This window comes from Melozone crissalis, unplaced genomic scaffold, assembly GCF_028551555.1.
Source record: "Melozone crissalis strain CALT ecotype California unplaced genomic scaffold, PUWL_Pcris_2 ptg000002l_1, whole genome shotgun sequence".
NCBI classification, from domain to species: domain Eukaryota; kingdom Metazoa; phylum Chordata; class Aves; order Passeriformes; family Passerellidae; genus Melozone; species Melozone crissalis.
The window spans coordinates 16,530,902-16,551,208 of record NW_026535780.1 but is presented as its reverse complement, the minus strand read 5'-3'; the positions used below and the strand labels follow the sequence as shown (position 1 = coordinate 16,551,208).

The window sequence follows — 20,307 nt, the reverse complement described above, 5'->3', positions numbered from 1 at the left end:
ACTTGGAAGTTGGATATAAATGCCAACCAAGTTGGACAGCTCTTTAGTTGACTCCATGTGAAGGATTCATACCCTGTAGGTTTAAATATGCAAAACATTTAAGATCTGCCCTCCATGATCTCAGCTGGCTGCAGAGACTGCAGCTGTGACATGCACAGTCTGTGGTGTGCAGGGCACAGAGAGGGTGCAGGGCACAGGAGAAACCAAATGGAGGATCAGCATCTGTCTGAAACACTGTAATGTTGAAACGTTGACTTTACTCTTCGCACCAATATCCACACAGCGTCACACAGCAAAGTAGCTGTGACACTAATTAAGTGTATGTGAAACCACCCCAATGCAACTGTGCCTTCTCATGAAATCTTAGCCTCAATTTTGTATGTCCAGCATCAGGTGAGTCAAAGTACCAAGGTAGTTTTTGTGATACTTTCCAAAGACAAAATTAATAACCAGACTACTGCCATAAATATATTAAGTATCTTTAATGCTGCTTAGCATAAGTCTTTGTTATACACTTTCATCCATATACTCCAGTGTAAATGTATTTTGTACAACACAAAATATTTTTAAAAGTATATGACTCTAGATAAAATGTTCACAAAAATTTTCAATGCAATGACAGAATTAAGGGAAAAAATCTTAGGATAAAAGAGGATAAAAGGCAGAGTACAAAATCTTAGAAAACAGATAAATGACAACATCCCATTGTAGTAATTCAGGATGACCAAGTGGTTCCATGGTCAGAAGGGTGCCACTCACTGCAGTGCCACCCACAAGAACCTGCCCTGGATCAGCAGGGCACTGCTGAGGGTGGCTGCCCCCCAGAGATCCTTGTACCTGACAAGTTTGAGAAAGTAACCTCTGTGGCAGACATCCTTGTTGGCTCAAGGAGGGCGAGTAGGCCTGGGAATGAAGGAAATCCTGTCTTCCCATATGCAACCACTGCTGGTCTCTGCAGAATAATCAGGTGCACTGGCAAGATGTAGTGAACAAGATGCTTTACAAATGACAGGGAGCCTTTATTGTCCCAGCTTATCTTTTTGGCACTATTCACAAAAGCAAAAATTATTTACTAGCAAAATAACAAAAAGCTTCACCATGTGCAAAACAACATGAGTGTCAGGGAGCAGAGCACAATGCTATAGTTTAGTTTTGCTAAATCACTTTTCTGTATTTAATATTGCATGCCATCACACACCAGGATATTCAAGAGAGGCTCAATTAAACATCATTTGTGCGAAAAGCAAACTCCATAGTGGGCGGACTGCTTTGCATCCCACTGCTTTCAGCAAGATGTTGTACAGGCATCTGTCCAAATGAGAACACCTTTACAACACTGCAGCTTTAGAATGCAACAAATAACACACTGCAACAATTGAGGTCAGACATTATTCACTATTTGGTAACATTCCATTCAAATGATACTGACTCACATAATACCTAACAAATGCAGCACTTGAAGTAGCAAGAACAAAGCTGTACTCCAACAAAGTTAAACAGTGCAAAAATTCCTGTTAAACAAAAATATACCATGTATATACACACACAACACAAATGCACTGTTTTGTTTTATAGTATAAATAGATCTGATTAAGCTGAATTCCTAAAACTAATAAACAACTGATTCAAAGTCCCAGTTTTCATCTAGTATGGAACACAGTAAGCTTTAAGGCTCAGGTGACCCTAACCAGACACAGCTATAAGAGAATATAAAAAGATCTCACTGGATGGTTTTTAAAAATATTTTCTCTGTACATCAAAGTTAATAACATATATATACTGAGTTGGAATTTCAGAGTCAGCTTGGGCTCTGATCATGCAAAGGGCAGCACACAGAACACCCATGGCTCTACCAGGAGCCCCAAGGCTCTGCCTGTGCGGAGTGCACGGTAACAAAGCGCTTAATCCCAGGGCTTAACAAGGGGGCAGCTTTTCAGCTGCCTGTGCAGTTAACATCTTGGCTTGGTTTCCATTTGTTCCTCTTCTGGTGTAGCACTGGAGTTCTGTTCTCTGCTAATGACATGTCTCTTTGTCCCTAAACTCTCTAATACCTTACAATGAGTACACAGTAAAAGTAATTATCAGAAAGGGAAGAGATGGAAACTTTTTTTTTCGTTGAAGAAATCCCGATTAGGGGTTACTTGCATTTAAATCAGATTTTAAGCAGGGAAAAAAAAAAGTCTTTTTAGAATTAAATTTCAGTAAAACAGACAAGTAGCACTTAATTTGATCTGAAGTGGAACATGTGGGCATTAACCACTCTTCAGCTATTATTTAGCCTCCATCTCCTCAATGCCAGGGCTGTGCTGCAACCATAACAAATAGCTGTTGCAAAGGCAAAAATCTAGAGGAGGAGCAGAGAAAAAAAAAAAAAAAGAAAAAATCAATCACACATTGTTCTACAATATTTTTATATTCTAAAGTAATACAGGAACACAAGTGATTCAAAAGGTACCTCCCCCAATCAAAATGCTTAATAAGGTAGGATAGGTCTGGGATCCTCTGAAGTCTTCTCAGGAACTTCTTTGTAAAAATCCCATTTTACTACTACCCCATGTTACTACTTTTCACTTGCTTGAGCAGACATTTAGAAATAGAATAAGAAACGTGATTTCTGCATAAGTTATGGTGAAAGCAATTATATGTATGTACACTGTGTATTTCAGTTCTCTTATCTAGGCTGATCAAACATCAATCTCAGATGTTTCCAACTGAATGCCTTTACCCCAGCAAACATCAAAGCAGAAATCCCTCTAAAAAGCAGAACTGTTTTACTAGCAGAAAAACAGAAACAACTCCCATCTGGCCTCCTTGACCAGATACCCAGCCATAAGAACAACTTCCTAGGCAATGCCAGGGAAGTTGCTCCTGCTCCAGAACTGAACTGGACAGATTTGAACTGAAGGTCATGCCACATTGAAAGTGAATATGCAATGTACACTCAACAGAAGATATGAGAAACCAAATTTCTGAGAAAACATTTCTCATATTGTCCAGTGATAACAATGAATTCTATTTCTTTAAATATACCAATTCAATCATTCTTTACATACAAGTGTTAATTTGACTAACTAAAGTTTTGAATAAATGCTACACCATAGAACCATCACCTGTTAAAATGAACATATATGTATTTCTAATCACGGTATATAAATGTCAACTTAAAAGACAGAATGTTAGCAATCTTTTTTCTATTTGTCTTGTGGCTGACAAGACTGTTTTAATGAAATATTTCAAAGATTCAAAATCTTTTTCTGTATGTTTTGACTTCCTAAATATAGACTTCTGCAAAAAATGCCAAGACTTCCTTTATCTCATTCACTGCTTTCCAGCTATTCTTAATTAAGATACTGAGGCAAGTTACAAAAGAATCTTCTCTTCCTCTATCTTGACAGGGATTTGAAGGGCTTGAACAACTGAATTCTCCCTTAAAAAATTAGTATGGAAGCAGGGAATGGTTTCTTGGAGTGCCCAGTATTCTGTCAGACAAAATGACTGCAGAGACCATATATTCAGTGGGATCTGAACACACTAAACGAGGACTGAAGAGGTACACTTAGGGGTAGAATTTAAGACACTTGCTTAGTATAAAGATCCTCCCTTAGCTTAGGCACAGCTGGAACACCACTGCTGTCCTTGTGCCACATGGTCACCCAGGGATCAGATGTGTTACAGGCAGGGGGGTGACGTGAGGAACTCTGACATTGGGACACTGACACACCCACTTCACCTCCTCAGGGCCTGCCTTGCCAAAGCTAAAGGCTTTTCCTTTCTATTCTGCTCTTGCAGAGGGTTTGAACCTTACACCTTCAGTTCATCTGTTTTTATCTAAAGATGAACTCAAAGTGCCTACTGTGCTAAAGTTATGGTGCACAGTTTTAAGGACAAGAGATAAGCACAGAGGGTTTAGAAGCTTAATAAATATATACAGTTCTCTGGTATGAAAGTCTCTGGATAAAAAATTAAGAGCAGTGGTTTCAGTTCTGTAAGTTTAGCCTGAAACACCTCTACTCATCCCTGAAGAGTCCAGCCAGGATAAAAACTAAATCCTGATATATTTTCTGACTCAGCTATGGACACCCACATCACTAAACACATTGATTCAGTGATGATGCAACTACAGTGAGAAAAATGTATTCTGGGCTTAGGCTACCAAGAAAAGCTCTCTAATAATTGCAGTAAGAGACACCAGGACCCTGATGTAGTAGGCACATATGGGAGATTCACAAAGATCTAGTCCATTTTTTTTTATCTCCATGGCATGGTCAGCACTATCTATATGGTATAAAAAAAGCAATTTTGAGCACAGGTGCAAATTTCATACCTGATCCTCTGATAAAGGCTCAGTTGCTCTTTTTCTTCTAATAACAAAACTGTTTTTACAAAATACCTTGTCTAAAAATGATAAGCTGTAGAGATCATATATTTAAAACACTACAGTGAAGAGTATGAACCCTACACTTACTGAAGAGTAAGCAGCTATCCATAACCATTAGCTTATACCAATATTTTTGCATATTTCTTGTTAGACACTACTTGCTGCTGTCAAAGGCAATTCTTTCTCTCACAGCTCCTCTTTCAATTCCAGTTTGCTGTTAAATTTCCAAGCTGAATGGCTGGCTACAAGTGCTTGCTACAGACCTGTGCTCCCCTGGTACAAACACACAGAACACATACCGAGGCTGCTATGCTTATGTTATATTCACGACCACTCAGAATCGTCTCTTGCGTGGTGGAGTTGAATTTGCGGGGAAAGTAATGCAGAGATGTCGTTCCTGCTTGCAGTAGGAATGCTCCAAAATAAAAGACAAAAGTAGCCCCATGGAAAATAAAATCCTAAAAAGCAAATAACAGAATCAGTCTGAGCTCCAATACATGTCTAATTCTTCTCATCTCAATACAAATGAAAACACTGAAACACGAAACAAGAACTGATAACACTAACTTGAGATAAGCAGCGTTAAATCCATCTGACAGCTTAACCTGGACATGTTTTCACAGCTTCTTGTAATTATAAGCAACTCACTAACATTATTAGTGATAAAGGGCTCTCCCTCTCCCCAAATCTTATATTCTTTCAAATTAAGAGGCACCTGCTCATCTTTATATACACATGCTGACATTTTAGACCACCTTAAAGTTTGTGGAGTTTACAGAAATCTCCTTACAGACAGATAAAAAAGCAGACATACACAGGCCAACTTGATCACAATTCAAGCAGTACAATACAGTCTTGCAATCCCATAAGACCCTTCTCAGCTATAATCAAAGCTTCAAAGATCTTCCTTCCATGCTTAAATTTTGCTTCTCTAAATGCCCAGAAACAACTCAGCTTTAACGCAACTAAAATGTCCAATGTCCCAATGCAATGAGATTCAAGAATTGAGGTATTTCCACAACTCTCTCTGATTTGGCTCTACCCAATAGTAAGCAACCTGACAGTTCTTTGTGATATTGTGGAATAAAATGTCCAAGACTTGTGCAGACAGGTTTTAGGATTTACTTCAAATATGCTTCTCTCCTGGCCTTCTCCAAGAAATTCCCTCCTCTGTGATGAATGCTAACTGAATGTAAGGTTTAAACACCTAACTTCCATTTCTGGGTTTCATTACTGACACACATAAAAAAGGTCTGGTGCCTTTGCAGGCCCTAGTTCAGAGCCCAGTGTTCCAGCAGCAAGATGTAAGGCATGTTCCAGTACAGTTTAAAATGTCTAAAGTATTCTTCCAACATCTCCTTCTGTTATTCAGTCTGAAAAGCTGACATTTGCACTGCACTCAATTTTTGATCCATACAACATATACTTTGTGTCTATACCTGTGAAGGTCTGCAAAAGCCACAGAAACAATATTTAAAATATATGCAAGTATATGTATGCTTTATGATACCTGTGACATGCAGTCTAACTCCAGTACTAATGAGTTCTTGATGAACTTTAGCTTCACTTGAGTGCAATGGACTATCAGTGTGCCTGGAGTGAGAAGCCAGGACATTTTGTGTGTGTCCAGCAGACAGCACTCGCCTGCACTAGAAATTACTGTGAGACATCCTCACCTGCTGCCTGCCTGAGAGCAGGGAGAATGTGCTGCACTGCCCTGTCCAGAGAAATGCATTTTCTTCAGAGATGGGAGATTTCCTTTTAATTGAAAGAATCTTCTTTTCAAACTCATTACTTGTTCTGTATTTGATTGCAGCTAAAGCTACTTCAAGCACACCCTAGTCAGTTTTGATAAGTAATGATATAAGCTGCTACTAAGTTCCCCATTCCACTTAGATCAGGAATGACTGCATACAGGGGAGATATTTTTCAGGAGAGACTCTTTCATCTCCTTCATTCTCCTGCCTAACCCTCTAATTTCCTTCTCCTGGCAGCAATTATAGTGAAGCTCTGTAGTGTCAGTAAGGTTTCACATTTACATGGCTGTGGTTTCTGTGACCAAAATCCCTAAGACCTTATGAGGGACCTTTTTTTGGGTTTTAGTAATTGTTATCATAGTGCCTAACTCCCACACTTGTATAATCATTGAAACCTCAAACAAAGTGCATGCAAAACACTATCAGAGCAGCATGATAATTTAGTTCACATCTAATTTTGTAAATGAGTGTGAATTGTGAGTCAGGCTGTAAAGGGCAGTACTTGTCATACCATCTGGTTTAATACACTGATGTACTGAGCAATGCAGCTCCATAAGGTCCATCTTTTCCAGTGTGCACCATCTTATTTTTTAAAATATCTCTATTAGTATAAGCAGATATACTTACAGTGTAAGGTATTACTAAATCCTGGACTGCATTTATAGTAACAAAAATAGTTTTACTATTTCCAGTAACTAATTATTTATTTGCAACAGAAGGTAAAAAAACCCCAACTTGTCACAGACACAAACTAAAGAGTTTAGTGTCAACACCTTACAAAACATTTGGGTACCTGAAAATAGTGGTAAAGTGTCTTATTTTTGTTGACAGGTGGAAGGGGCTGGGTTTCAGCTGCCAAGTTAGAGATAAAATTATTCCCTCTGCATTTAAGAGGTTGACTGAGTTCTGTCAGCTTTTTTTAAAGTCACAGACGTAGTTTGTATATAGGTCATGTATACATTTCCTGATACAGAAAATTTTCCAGCAAATTATTATATACTAGGGACAAAATTAACTTTACAACAAACTGCCAGCATCAAGTAGCCAATATGTAACACACACACAATTGTTATGAGATTGAATTTGTATAGCATTTTCAATCTAAGGCTTTGTCCTTACCCAGCAACTCTTAAATAGATGCATGACTGTAAATGGGCAAACAGTTTCAATGAAACCCAGGACACTATTAATTTACTTTAGTTGTGCTCAAGGGCTTTGTTGCATCATAATTCGTGAGGATGTTGCAGCATAAATCCCTGTAAAGGTCTCTGTGATTGTAACTGATTATTAGCCTAATTACTGCCTGTATTGTGCTGGAAAGCTGATGCTGTATGTATGTTTATTCACTATCAAAGTGCTACAGTTTGTTTTCTAATAGAATCCAGTCTGTTAGCACTGATGTGCTTTGATTTATCAGAGCTCCAAACTCATAAGCTTTATGATTTGCTTTAAAGAACTTTACTTTTAAGGGCCTATCCATAAATTACCTGAACAGATAAATATCCACATTGGAATTGCATACTGAAGCATACAATTCCAGCTATGACCAGGGGAAATGTCAATAGGAAAACTAAGCCCCCCAGGAGCAAAGTGAAGCTGATCAGCAGTTACAGGCAGACATACTTCAGTGGTTTAGAAGTTGCAATCCTTTTGGAAGAATATTTTTTGAAAATTAAAAATTCCGATCACAGTTATGCCACTTCTTACTATTCCCTTCCGGTAATATAAGAGAGTGCGATATAATCTCATGCTTAACTACTTGAGTACTAAAAACTAAAAATAAAACACAGTTAACAGTCACAAAGGAGCATGTAAATTAACAGTCAATAACCTGAGGCATCCATGTTGTTGGCAAAAACTAATACAAAAAACTTCCCTTTTTTAAGAGGAAGCTATAGTCTGAGAACTACTGGCACAAACCATGACAATAAATTACAGCAAGATTCAGGCTCATTTTCAAAATTCTCAAAATTCTCTGTCTTCAAAATCTCAGCAAAGAATACTTATATCTGTAGTCTCACCAAGGTCCCTCTAAGAAAGATGAAGACATTAAGTCTCCTAATAAAATGTTATGATATATCATAGTGCAAGTTATGAGGTCTTTTACCACCTAAGCTCCAATAGCCACTCACCATTGCTACCTTAGCTTTGAGGAATTGACCCAAACGTCACCAGTAGACTTTCTTAGGAACTGGAGGGGACCTTCTGGGTGCTGAAATCCAGTCTATGCTATCTCAGACAACCACATCACACAGTATATTCACAAATGCATCCTTTCCTTTATAATATTTGATATATCTCTCTACATCCCATTATTCACAAGGTGTTACTACCACTTCTCAAATAATCAGAAAGTATTTTCTGATTTCCGATTTCTTGTCATGCAATGTTAAGTTATTCCTCTTCCTGCTGCTCATACATTTTATGTGCTCAGAGAGGACAAGTGTACTCCTTCAAACAGTTTCAAAAGCTCCTTCAGCCTCCATCATAAAACAGTTTCCTCTGTCACCTCTGTAACCCTATTCTTTCTTTTCCTGGTTTTGAATTCCTGTTTGAAAAAGTCTGTGCCGAAGCAGAAAGCCAAGTGTTAAGACTTAGGATCAACACTTCTCATTAAATAATTTTCAGTTTATAAAACAAATGGAATCCTTAAATAAAGAAAAGATCTCACCGCCTGGTTCCAGTTGACAGCAATTCTATTTGCATAACCAAAGAGGAACACAGAGAGGAACACAATGGAGAGGCACCACGCTGTCACTGCCACAAACATCACCCATCCCTGCAGCAGCGGCAGTGGAATCTGGGTAGAGGCGACTAAAATCCAGACTATTGTTCCAAACACCTGCAAGGAAAGGAATACAGAGAATAAACTGGATAACTTCTACTCAGTCCTCTCTGCCTAAGAACTGATATCACACTTTACATATCATCAGATGACTCTTAGGAACCAAGAGGAAACACTTCAAAAGTACTCAGAGAGACCAAGTCCTCCTCTCAGAAATGATAGGCACTAAGTGGTGAAAAGACAAAGCCACTCTGAAATTCCTAAATGCTCTTAAAATAGTCTTGAAAATGGGATTTACAAACCCAGGTGACTTGTGTGCTGCTGCTGCTGCTGAAAATTTTACCCTCACTGTAATTTTGAGCAATATATAAGAAGTGTGAAAACACAGTTCACACATACCACACATCTCTCTATATATACACAAATTAGCACAAAAGGGATGTACTTCTACTACTTTGGATTCAATCTCATACTGTTTTGCTTTGTAGTCCTAATCAGATGAGATACAGAAAGGACATAAAAAGACACTCATTTTTTCAATGTATTTGTAATACTAAGCTGAAAGAGGACCCAAAGTACTAAAGCAAAAGAAAAAACTACAATAAAGAATAAGGTGAGTTGTAAACTATGCTGTGAAGACTAGAAAAATATAGAGCTTTCCAGACTCATCATAACTTGAAGAAGAATTCAGCAGTGCCAATTTTCATTTCAGCAGACTCCTCACAGCAAATGAGTGTAGGGATGCTGTGCTAGGGATGGCTGATGGAGAATTTACATACACTAAGGCTTCCCTTAATCAACTCTTGGCCTAAGGAACGCTACTATTTCTTTCTGAAAATCCTGCCTCTTAATAAAAAAGGATAAATAGATGACAATTATGCTTCACTGCAAGTATGTTTGTTTATTACAGAAAGATTGAATTTCTGAATCCAACCTGTTGAATAGTGTCAACTAAAATCTATTTCCAAGCACAAGTTACTGCTTTCCTGTTTAAATTCTACAGATTTACAAACCAGGAAGTCAGAGGTTACATTTTCAGATTCAGAGAGCTCTCTTTTGTATCACGGTTGGATAAGAGATACCTTTCAAAAGATGCCTGCTATAAAATTAGCTGGTTCCTCTCTGGCGTTACACTGCAGCAGCACATATGTAAAGATGCATTGCTAATTTCAGTTCAAAGCTCCCATGGGTTTATGTACTACTGTTCAAGTTGTTCTCTAGGGTTCCCTTTTTAGCTGTGTAGAACCAAACTTTCTCTAGTTTCACAGGACTGCAGGTGCAAGTCTGTTACTTGGTGACCAGAGAGTGATGGGCAGTGAGGAAGCAAAAGGGATAGCAGAAAGTGTCTGTTAAACAAAAAAACAGAGACACATGAAATGTTTTCAGTATTTTGAATGTGCAAACTTGCAGGGTTCCTTAAAAATACATTTAGAACTGTATTAGAGAGACTGCTAATCTCAGCAGCCACTGCTGTGCTGTTTCCTGACACTACACCTGTCCACTACAGCCTGGCTGTCAGATGCACAATTGGTTGGCCAACCGAATTAACCTTTTGTCCCTGCTGCCTCCGGGCCTGATTTAGTGCCCAGACTTGTGTTTCGAGTTTCGACTTGTTCCTTGCTCAGGTACAATCTTACAGCTTGTGAGGTGGGATACAGCTCACAGGCTGCGACCCAAGCAGTATTCTGCTCTGATCATAAGACAAAAATTAAATTAATAAAGTCAGATGAGTTATACCAAGCTTTTTTGGTTTTTATCTCCCACTAATCAGTGGCACTACAGAGCGTGATATCCAACCTCAGCTCAAAGGTCCTCAGCCCTGTGTACACCAGCGAGGTCTAACACACACATGACATTGAACACACTTGTAGGAGTCTGTAGAGGACGCGAAACACGCGCAGACACAGCCCGGTGTAACTCTCCGTGGTGCCTTTTGGGCCGGGGGAGAGCGCGCCTCAAAGCCCTCGGCAGCTCCAGCAGCCCCGCGAACCCATCTGTGTGCGGGGCCGCGGAGCCCCGGCCCGAGGGGCCGCAACCGCAGAGCCCCGGCCCAGCCCCGGCCCGGCCCGGCCCGGCCCGGCCCGGCCCGGCCCGGCCCAGCCCAGCCCCGGCCCGGCCGCGACCCCACACCTGCCCCGCTCACAAAATGGCAGGTGAGCACACGGGCAGGCCCGCGGCCGCTCCCACCCGGCCCCTCGCACTCACGATCTCCAGGAAGATGACGGCTCCCGAGAAGGTGCGCAGGATCTCCAGGCCGGAGGGCAGCGTGACCCGCGGAGGCGGGAAGTAGGGAGCGGGGTTGGGAGGCGGCGGCATGGACGAGGCTCCCCTGGGTAACATGTTGCTGCGGCGGCGGCGGCTGTGCCCAGCGCGGCCAGGTGGGCGAGCGGGGAGCGCTGAGGGCGGGCGCAGGTGCGGGCGGGCCGGGCCGCGCCTCCCCCTGCCCGGCCCGGCGCCGGCACCGCCCCGCAGCCGCCGCGCCTCGCCCGGGGCCGGGCACCGGGGCTGGGAGAGGGTCGGCTCCGGCCGCTGCCTCGCGGCTTCGCCAGGAGCGCGGCGCTCCGCATTCACGAGTCCTGAATCAGGCCGGCCGGACTCGGGGCGTGATTTCCTAATGCCGGTTTGCAAAAGGTTGTTATTTACCTTCTGGTTACGGATATTTGGGCTTGGAAGTTGCGTGGTTGCACTTTTTGTGTTTATTAAAGGAGCCTACTATGTTATCCATTCAAAATATTGAAAACATTTCATTTGTATCTTCTTTTTGTTCAGTCTGGCTCAGCTGTGCACCACTGCTTAAAAGTAGTAGAAAATGTTTGTAAAAGTTTGGGGTAGAGAAAGGTACACATTCACCAGACAATTTATAATCCATTTCTTTTCTTTTGCTTCTTTGTATAAGCATCTTCTCCAGATGAAGGATATGCCATCCAGCAACATTTCACATATTTCTCGCATCGTGACTTAGGCTGAACTGTCCTGCCTCTGGAATGACCAAGACTGAGTTTCACCCAGTGTTTATCCCCCACACATACAGCTGCGACTTTAGAGATTACATTTTAAGAAGGTTTCATGCAAGTGTGTGTATCTGCTCTGGAAGTTGAACTAGCTTGGGCATGAAGATTATATTCCTTTACTTTTGGATGCATGATGTGTCTCGGATATGTTTTTATGATGACAAGAAATGCCACATCCTGAGATGCCTGTTATCCCCACCCCAATCCAAGCCCTGGGTGGAGAGCAGTTGGCTCCATAAAACAGGACTCATCTGTGTTTCTGACATACCATTCTGTACATAAATAGGATTGTGATGCTTTCAATATGCATTAATAACTGCTTGGCTTTGAAATCATGGCTTCTAAAGGAGGAACAAGCAAAAGTTTGCATTCTTTCTTGTGCTCTGTCTTCATCCCTATGCCTCTTGTAGCTGGATGTCTCTTGAACTCTTAAGTAGGAGATGTGGGATTGAAAGATTGAACACCCATTAGGCTGAAGAAAGCACTAAGCCCAGCCTCCCCTCTTTTCTGAGTGCATTACCCCCATCACTTATCCAATGAGATAATATTTTATCTTCTAGACCTATTTCAAAAATTAACCTTGTGTCCCATCCTTTTATCTTCAGGAAAATACTTAAGGCGTTGGAAGTGCATGCCTACAGGACCTGGTTTGGGTGTGTTTTGGAAAGGAATGGGGTTCATACTTGTGCCTTCTTTTTGGGGTTGCATTCTGGAGACCAGATGTCAAAATAATGTCACAGTCTGGCCCTAAATCTGTTAAGACTGCCCTGCAGAGAGAAGTCTGAGTGGGTGGAAAACGGTTGGTTTATGATTCAGAACAAGAAATGTGATTGTCCTTATCTTACAAAAAGGAAGTACAAATAATGCTTGGTCATAAACATTTCCAGTGTTACTATCCCGCTGCATAGTTAATCTGTGTGAACTCCAGCAGTACTGGATTTTACTAATGATTGCATACCATGTGCAGTCACTGTTTCTTGCTTGTAAATACCATTTCTTTTTACCTGCACATTCCTTATAACACTTATTTTATTGAAATTTAGTCGAAATTTATTAGAAATTTTGACAAAAAAGTCCAAATTTAACTTTCACAACTAGGTATAGATCCACTGAGTAGATTTTTGGCTGTGCTTTTTCCTAAATTCTAATAATTTAAATTAAAGTGGCTGTTTAAATTATTTTTGTTGTGTTCAGGCAAGGTGTGCTACAGCACCATGTGGGATTGCTTTTATACTGATTCATGTACTGTTTGAGTCTTTATAGAACCAGATTTTTTAAGTTATTAATGTCAGGATTGCATTTTCAAGTTTCCACACAAAAGCATATGTTTGTGTTGAACTGCTTTTTAATAGCATTTTTGTGTAACTGAATTGCATCTTGGCATGTTACAAGGTAAACTAATGATGCAGCTTCCAGTCCACCAAAGTCAACAAGTAGACAGAAGTATATTGATTCACTGTGTGCAGGAAAGTCTGTCCATACAACCACAAGGACTAAAAACTGCTCCTAAATGGCTGTAAAAAGATCTTTCCCCTTCATGTTCTTATGCTTATGGCAGTCAGTGTAAAGGAGGCATTGTCACAGAACTACTAAACCAGTTGCTATCAATTTTAGATTATGAAAAATAATTGATTATTTAATTCCACATATAGTGATTTGCATATTATATGTAGAAATTAAAATACATTTTTTGAATGCTATAATTCTTCTCCTCCAGGTGACCAACCATTAGAAAAATGAAGTAAGTTATGAAAATCTGTCAGTCAGCTATAATAAAAGATAAATCAGTATTTTGAAAAAACATATACATCATACTGGATATGAAAATTACACAGTGGTCCTATGCAGCAAGATTCAGACTATCTTTTGTGAGGTATGGCATGATACTTCTGGAAGAGAATGAATATTAGTAAGGATACTAGAATAATAGGTGAAAGTAATGTAAATTACAGAATTCATGGTTCTTTACACATTATCTGAATTTGTTATCAGAAGCACTTCAGAGAGAGATGTAATCTCATGTCCTGTTTTACAGTGTGCACAAGGGTGGTCTGCCAAAGTGGTCAAAGGGATGGAAAATACAAACCAAATAAATGATAGTAACCCTATTCTCCTGTGGCTCTGTTTATGCACAAGCAGATTTCTCCAAGGCAGAGTGGAGCTAAGCAAGGTTTTCCAGACAGGATCTGCTACTTTCTACCAGTACTTTCTTGTTCTGGAGGAAGTTGCTCCCAAAAGTCATCTGTGTTTCTTTTAGATTTGCAAAGCTGTTCTTTCTTAAGATGGAATGTAAACTCTCCTAATCCTATAGTTAGTTACATATCAAAAATAGAAAGCCTGGAGCTGATCATGCAAAACAAGCTTTTTGTTTATGGATGAAATAATTTAACATGCTCCTGGAAATTGCAGGCAGGATTCTAATCTCATACTGGTACAAACTCTGGAGTCATTCCCCTTTAGCCAGTGAAATTAAATAGGCATAAAACTGGTTTGCATAAGATGAGTGATAAGGAAAGCCTTTAGCATCATTTGTGTAGTGTATTTACTCAGAGGTAACAGAACTGCAGGGTCATGGTTGTACCTATGCATATTATGAATTAATGTGCAAATACCACCACATTGTTGAGGTTTCTTGGGAGGCAGTGCAACAGTTTTAGATTCTTTAACAAGCAGGGCCACGCTTGTGAATTCATGCTGCTCCTTCTTGCATCATTACACTGAAATGTTTCACTTCATCCAGTTAAACTGAGCTTGGGATGTGTGCTGAGGAGAGGAAGTGAAGATAAATGTGCCCCCCTGTTTGGTCCACCAGTGCCAGGGATAGCTGGTTACCAAACCAGTCCCTGGGGCAGCTTCAAGCAGTCTCAGAGCTGCTCTCTGCTGTGTTTTCTGGCTGGCTCATAGAGCTGTGGTGGTACTTTAGACATGGCCTCTTCCTGCAGTAGTGTCTTCTGTGCCCAGAGCTGTGGGATGGAAGGCACTGACCTGTCTGCCTTGGCTCTCAGGGTACCCTTTAAAGCAGGAAAGCCTTTTCTGGCTGGTTAGGGGTGTTTGAGGCTCCCTTCACACAGGCACCACACAGCTGGAGGCTGGCATGGAGCCAGGGACCCTCCTGGTGTCAGGGAGGTCAGGCTGAGGTTCCTCACCTGTTCTCATAACATTGTTTCCATGTTCCTGAGCTTACCAGCACTTCATTTTTGACTTGGTGCACTGCTGTTCTCTAGCAATACAGTATAAGGTTCCAAGGGACGATTTTTGTTTTATTTACTTTGAGAAATTCCTTTTAGATGTGTGAGAGTACAGCAAAGGTAAAAATGCAGAATCTTATCATAGCACAGAGGGAGATCCTGACCTGAGATGGTGCAGGAGGCAAGGTGGGTAGAGAGGGATATGGCAGAGCAAAGCCAGGTTACCTAATGGGAAAATGTCTCAAGAAGTCAGTGTTCTGCTCTTGGCATAGGTGAGGCAGCAGGAAAAGTGATTTGCATGGATTGTCCTCAGAAGAGAGTGTGAAAGTCTCTGAGGTACAAACTGGGAGCATGATATTGTTGGAGATGAGGGATAAGTAAATAGCACTGGTTGTTTATGACAGAATTCCCCAGGGAAAACAGTGGATAGACTGCACAGCAGCAATACATTTTTTTTTCCTGTCCCCTTCCAGCTCTGTGGTATAAAAGAGGACCAGTTCAGCTGGCTGCAGAGGGGCTGAAGGAGGATGTGCCAAGTGCTGCCATTGCAGGATGCAGCACAGACCTGTGCCATTGGTACTGCTGGTACCGTGGGCCTCTTCTCACCCTGGCAGCACTCAAGACTTGATGCAGTAACCTTTGCTCATAACGTGTTGGCCTCTGATCTTATCTCTCTTTGGGCAGCAGTAGGTATCCATTGTTTTCATGAACTATCAGTGCTTCAGGAAGTCACTTTTTTCTTCAGTTGCAGTTTGTTTGCCTTTTGGGGACTGTTTGTTTTATTGAGCAAATTCCTGGCTAAAAATCCAGTAGAAGGCAAAGGATAATTAGGCAAAAGACAATGGTGGCTTTATTTTGTGATGACTAAATTCAGGAACGAGAAGCATGGAGACATTAAAATATGATTGTATAAAAATCACTGTAGTGGTTTGAAATGGCATAAAAATGCAGCTGCAAAAGGACTGAGTTTATAGATTTCAAAGCGCTCTGAGATTATTTATTTGAAATAAAAAGGATTTATCAGTGTTACAATGTATACACATAATTAGGACTTACCTGATGACTGTTAGTGGGATGGTGAAGAGCTCTTTGAATGTAAGTATAGGCATCTCTAAGGGAATTATAAGTTACTTCTATATTTTTAGTTAGTTTCAGTTTGCTAAAAACAGCAGGGTCTTATTCTAAAGACATCTGTTGTTACTTACAGTAACTACTGGAGTTATAAGGCTGAGAGGGAGCTCTTCAGCTGCTCAATCACTGGCAGACCTATAATCCTTTTACTGACTATGCATCATTTCAAAACTGTCTCCAAGCATCCAAGTGCCTCTGGTGTTCACAAAATTAATTAATTTCAGTACTAACAGAAGAGTTCAAAATTAAACACAAAAATTATGAGTCAGATACAGTGCCACATTCTAGCTTCTTTATGGAATGCACAGTACATGGACATTTTTACTCTTTTAAATGATAGATGGAAATTGGGATTTTTCTTTCAGATAAGAAATGCTGATAAAGCTTCTAGAAGCCTTCAGGTGGTCTGAGCCGTGCTTCTGCATCTTTAGACACTGTGTTACTGTTTCCATATTAATTAAAGGGAAAAATGAAAAGATCACAGTTGTTTGTTTGTATTGAAATAATATTGATTTACTTATAAAATTGAAATTGTTCATAAAGAGTTGTGTTGTTGTTCTTATGTATAGGTGATTTTAGGGATATTGGTACCTGCAGTGTAATTTTCTTGAGTGAAGTTTATATCCTGGAGGACTCCAAGGGTCTCAGCTGACATGAATGATTCATGATATAGCAGCACTGGTCTCTCTTGGTTTTGTTTTTTTTTAAAGTTTGAGTAAGTACAAATACATGCTCTGTAACCTTGAACTTTAGATTTTGAGCTTGCATGTCCTCTGCAATGATAAACTCTCGTGGGACAGTCAGGTATTTTCAGGAGCTGGATGCCCCTTACAGAACATGATCCTTCCTTCTAAAGCTTGATTTTCTTAGGTCACATTGAGAAATGCTCCCTGCCTGATCCTCCGAAAGCCACTCCTGATAGGGATGGCAAGTTCCACACAGTAACTCTTTCTGAGCCATCAAGTCCTGAAGCTACACCAGAAATTAACATAACACAGGAGAACAATATCTTTATTTCAGGGAATTACTGTGAATATATTTCTGCAGGCCTATCCCAGCAATTTAGTTCCTATTGAACCTCACCTCAGATTCTTTCACAATGTTTTTGTAAGTATAAGTATTTGATCAAGTAGGTTTTGATTCACAGGAAAGCAAACAGGTTTGAGGGTTTTTTTTCTTTTCTTTCTTTCATAAATCCTAAACCAGTTAAACTGCATTCCTGCTGGCCTGACGTCCTTCATGAAGAAATAAGTGTTACACGCAGCATGTATGCAATTTCTGGATAGAAAACAATCTGTGGTTCTGCTGGCAGGTTTAGCTTCTGCATCATCAAGGAAGGTGAGGTGGTTTGTACTATCCTCATGTTGAGTCAAACTCTGCTAAGATGTGGTTTAGACTATGAAAAACAAGTTAAAAACTATCTCACTTTGCCTCCACAATTTTTAAAATGGCAGCCACATTAATATTTTCTTTCATTCACATGTGAATATTTTATTTCATTCACAGTTACTGATGAATTCTTGTGTTCATTAGTGTCTGGCTTTGTGCTTTGTTTCCTGACATATTTCAGGATGGACATGCTTGTGCACATGCTTCTCCTATGTAGAGAGTGTTTTCATCCACTACAGTGAATAACTCCTGATAGTGGACTTGCACATTGTTCTCAGATGTGCTGGATGAGGGGAGTGAAGGGGATGGTGACTTGGCTACCAGGTAAGTTTTGTAATTTATTTACAAGGCAGTAATTAAAGAATAAAACCAAACAATTTTTAAGTAGACTACCTACACATTTAAACAAAATTATTTTTCTACCCCGGAATTTGATTTGGAATGGGACTTTATGCTTACATATCCTTCAGAGTATTTACAATCTGTAGCAGTGCATTTCAAATACTTGAATAGCCTTGCCTTTTGCTGCCTACCCATAGTTTTGTGGAGCTATTAAAGTAGCTTAAATTTTAATCCACAGGTATTTGGAAGCAGGATAAATCAGTGGTCAAAAAATACAGCTCATTAATTTTACATAATAGAAAAAGAATAAATAGGTCAGTATTCTGTGCATTACTTTACTAATAGGATAGTATAATTGCTGTGTAGTTGGTGTTTATGGGGTATTTGAAGATATAATTTGTTGTACAGATGTACAACATGTATGTGTTCATACATCTCTACATCTAGCTACACTCAAAAAGGAGTGCTTAACCTCACACAAAGTCTTTTGGGGTTTCTGTTGCACAGAAAGAAACCAGCCTGGGATTCAGCTGATCAAGTGCCTATGTGCATCTCCAGTTACCTGGCTAGACCCTCCACTATAAACAGGAAAGCAATAGCATCATTTGATGAACGATTTGTTTTGTACTTTAGTAGGTATCTGGATATAGATCATAGGAATCACTTGTCTGCTTTGTCCTTGGTTTTGCAGAAAATATATTTCTGCTTCTTCAGGTCCTGAGAAAGTTCTCTCTCTCTCCTGCAAACATGGACTTGCAGAAAGCTCTGGTATTCCTGAACTATTGAATTGAAATTTCTTGTTGGACCTACTGACAATATTTTAGATTTTCTCTGACAAAATTTAAAGCCTTTTGAAGACCTAAAAATTAGGTCACAGTGGGAAATAAATCTATCAGCTCACATGGTAAGCATCTGCCAACTCTGAATTCACATTTTTCTGCAATGTTTTACCTAATCTTCTACTGACTGACTGATCATCACTGTGACTCCTTCCACCCTCCACATAGCAGAGTGTTCCATGTACTCTATGAATGTTTTGGGAAACTAGACTTCTATTGTATGAAGTTGGGAAAATTAGCATCTCTTGCTAGACAATTTACTGATGAGAGGTTAACAAGACAGCAAAACTTGCAGTATCTAGTAAAAGAAAAAAAAATGAACAGGGGATTCATCACTGAAATCAGCTTTCCAATATTACTTATACCTTTTAGGACTTTTTAGGTTTGAACTACGTCCACATCAATAAAACCAAAGTAATGATTGACATATGGCTACTTTTTAAAAGTTATGTTTGTTTTGCAAAACACAATAAGTAAAGAAAAATGTAACAAAAAAGAGGACATGTAATGAAATGGCATCATTTGAGGTCGTGGCTGTGCAGATGCCTCCATGATGTACTGCCTCATACCAGTGAGAAGCTTCAGTTCCTTGACTCCCCCAGCATCTGCAGGTCTGATTAAGCACAGGACCTCGGTGGGATTTAAGCCCAGCTGTGGTACTGGGGCTGCTGGGGTACAGCACTAAGGGCCTTGGGCACTCAGAGCTCAAAATGCACACATGCACCCACACTGCCCAGGCACAGACAGCTCTGTGTGCTCAGCCACTGTGCTTCAGCAGGCTGCTGCTGCCTGCAGAATGGAGTGATGTGAGTTCCTGGTCCCACCCACCTAAAAATCAATTGAAACTTTTCCTCCCTATGTTGAAAGATCTGCATGGAGCAACCTCTGCAGGCCTGGAGTGGGTGGGGCCCAGAGCTGGGCACACTGCACACAGCAGGGAGGCAGAAATTCTTTTACAATTTGCTGTTCTCCCTTGACACAAACGCATAAAAGAAACACAGATTAAGCTACAACTTTGATCTTGCTCATTCTTTTTTCTCCATGTTGAGGAGTTAATGTATGACTTTAACAAATAAGAAGGAGGAAAAAAAAAGAAATAGCAATTTGTGGCTTCTGTACCCATGAAAACCTATTAAATCAAGACAATCTAGAGCAATGTTTTCCTAAAAACCATGTTAATTTCTCTCTCTGTGACACATTTACTATTTTTGTCATCACACATGGTGTCAAATTGCATCTTAATAACCATTTCAGCCAGCTGAACTACAATTGCAATGTACTTTTTAAGACTGTATGTAAAGCTACATAGAGATGCCTATATATTCTTGTGGCTGTGGTCAAGAGTGTGGCAATCTATTATTCTAGGTGTTTAAAAAAAGCAAAACCCAAAAGTTATTAAAAGCAGTGAAAGAAGTAGAAAGAAAGAAATGGATCAGCTGAATGCCCGTGTGAGACAGTTTGAAATGCTTGAGGAAAATGTGTTCCAA

The 20,307-nt window shown here is 40.1% G+C and overlaps 1 protein-coding gene across 1 annotated transcript; it reads right to left on the bottom strand.

Annotated features, from left to right (window-relative positions):
* Window positions 1-665: 665 nt before the first annotated feature.
* On the bottom strand, window positions 666-11,318 carry MAL2 (mal, T cell differentiation protein 2). The gene is made up of 4 exons (XM_054278526.1): window positions 11,126-11,318; window positions 8,807-8,977; window positions 4,678-4,836; window positions 666-2,344 (listed from the first exon to the last, which is right to left on the bottom strand). The coding sequence occupies exons 1-4, from the start codon at window positions 11,258-11,260 to the stop codon at window positions 2,264-2,266; spliced, it is 546 nt and encodes a 181-aa protein (XP_054134501.1). The 5' UTR covers window positions 11,261-11,318; the 3' UTR covers window positions 666-2,263.
* Window positions 11,319-20,307: the final 8,989 nt, after the last annotated feature.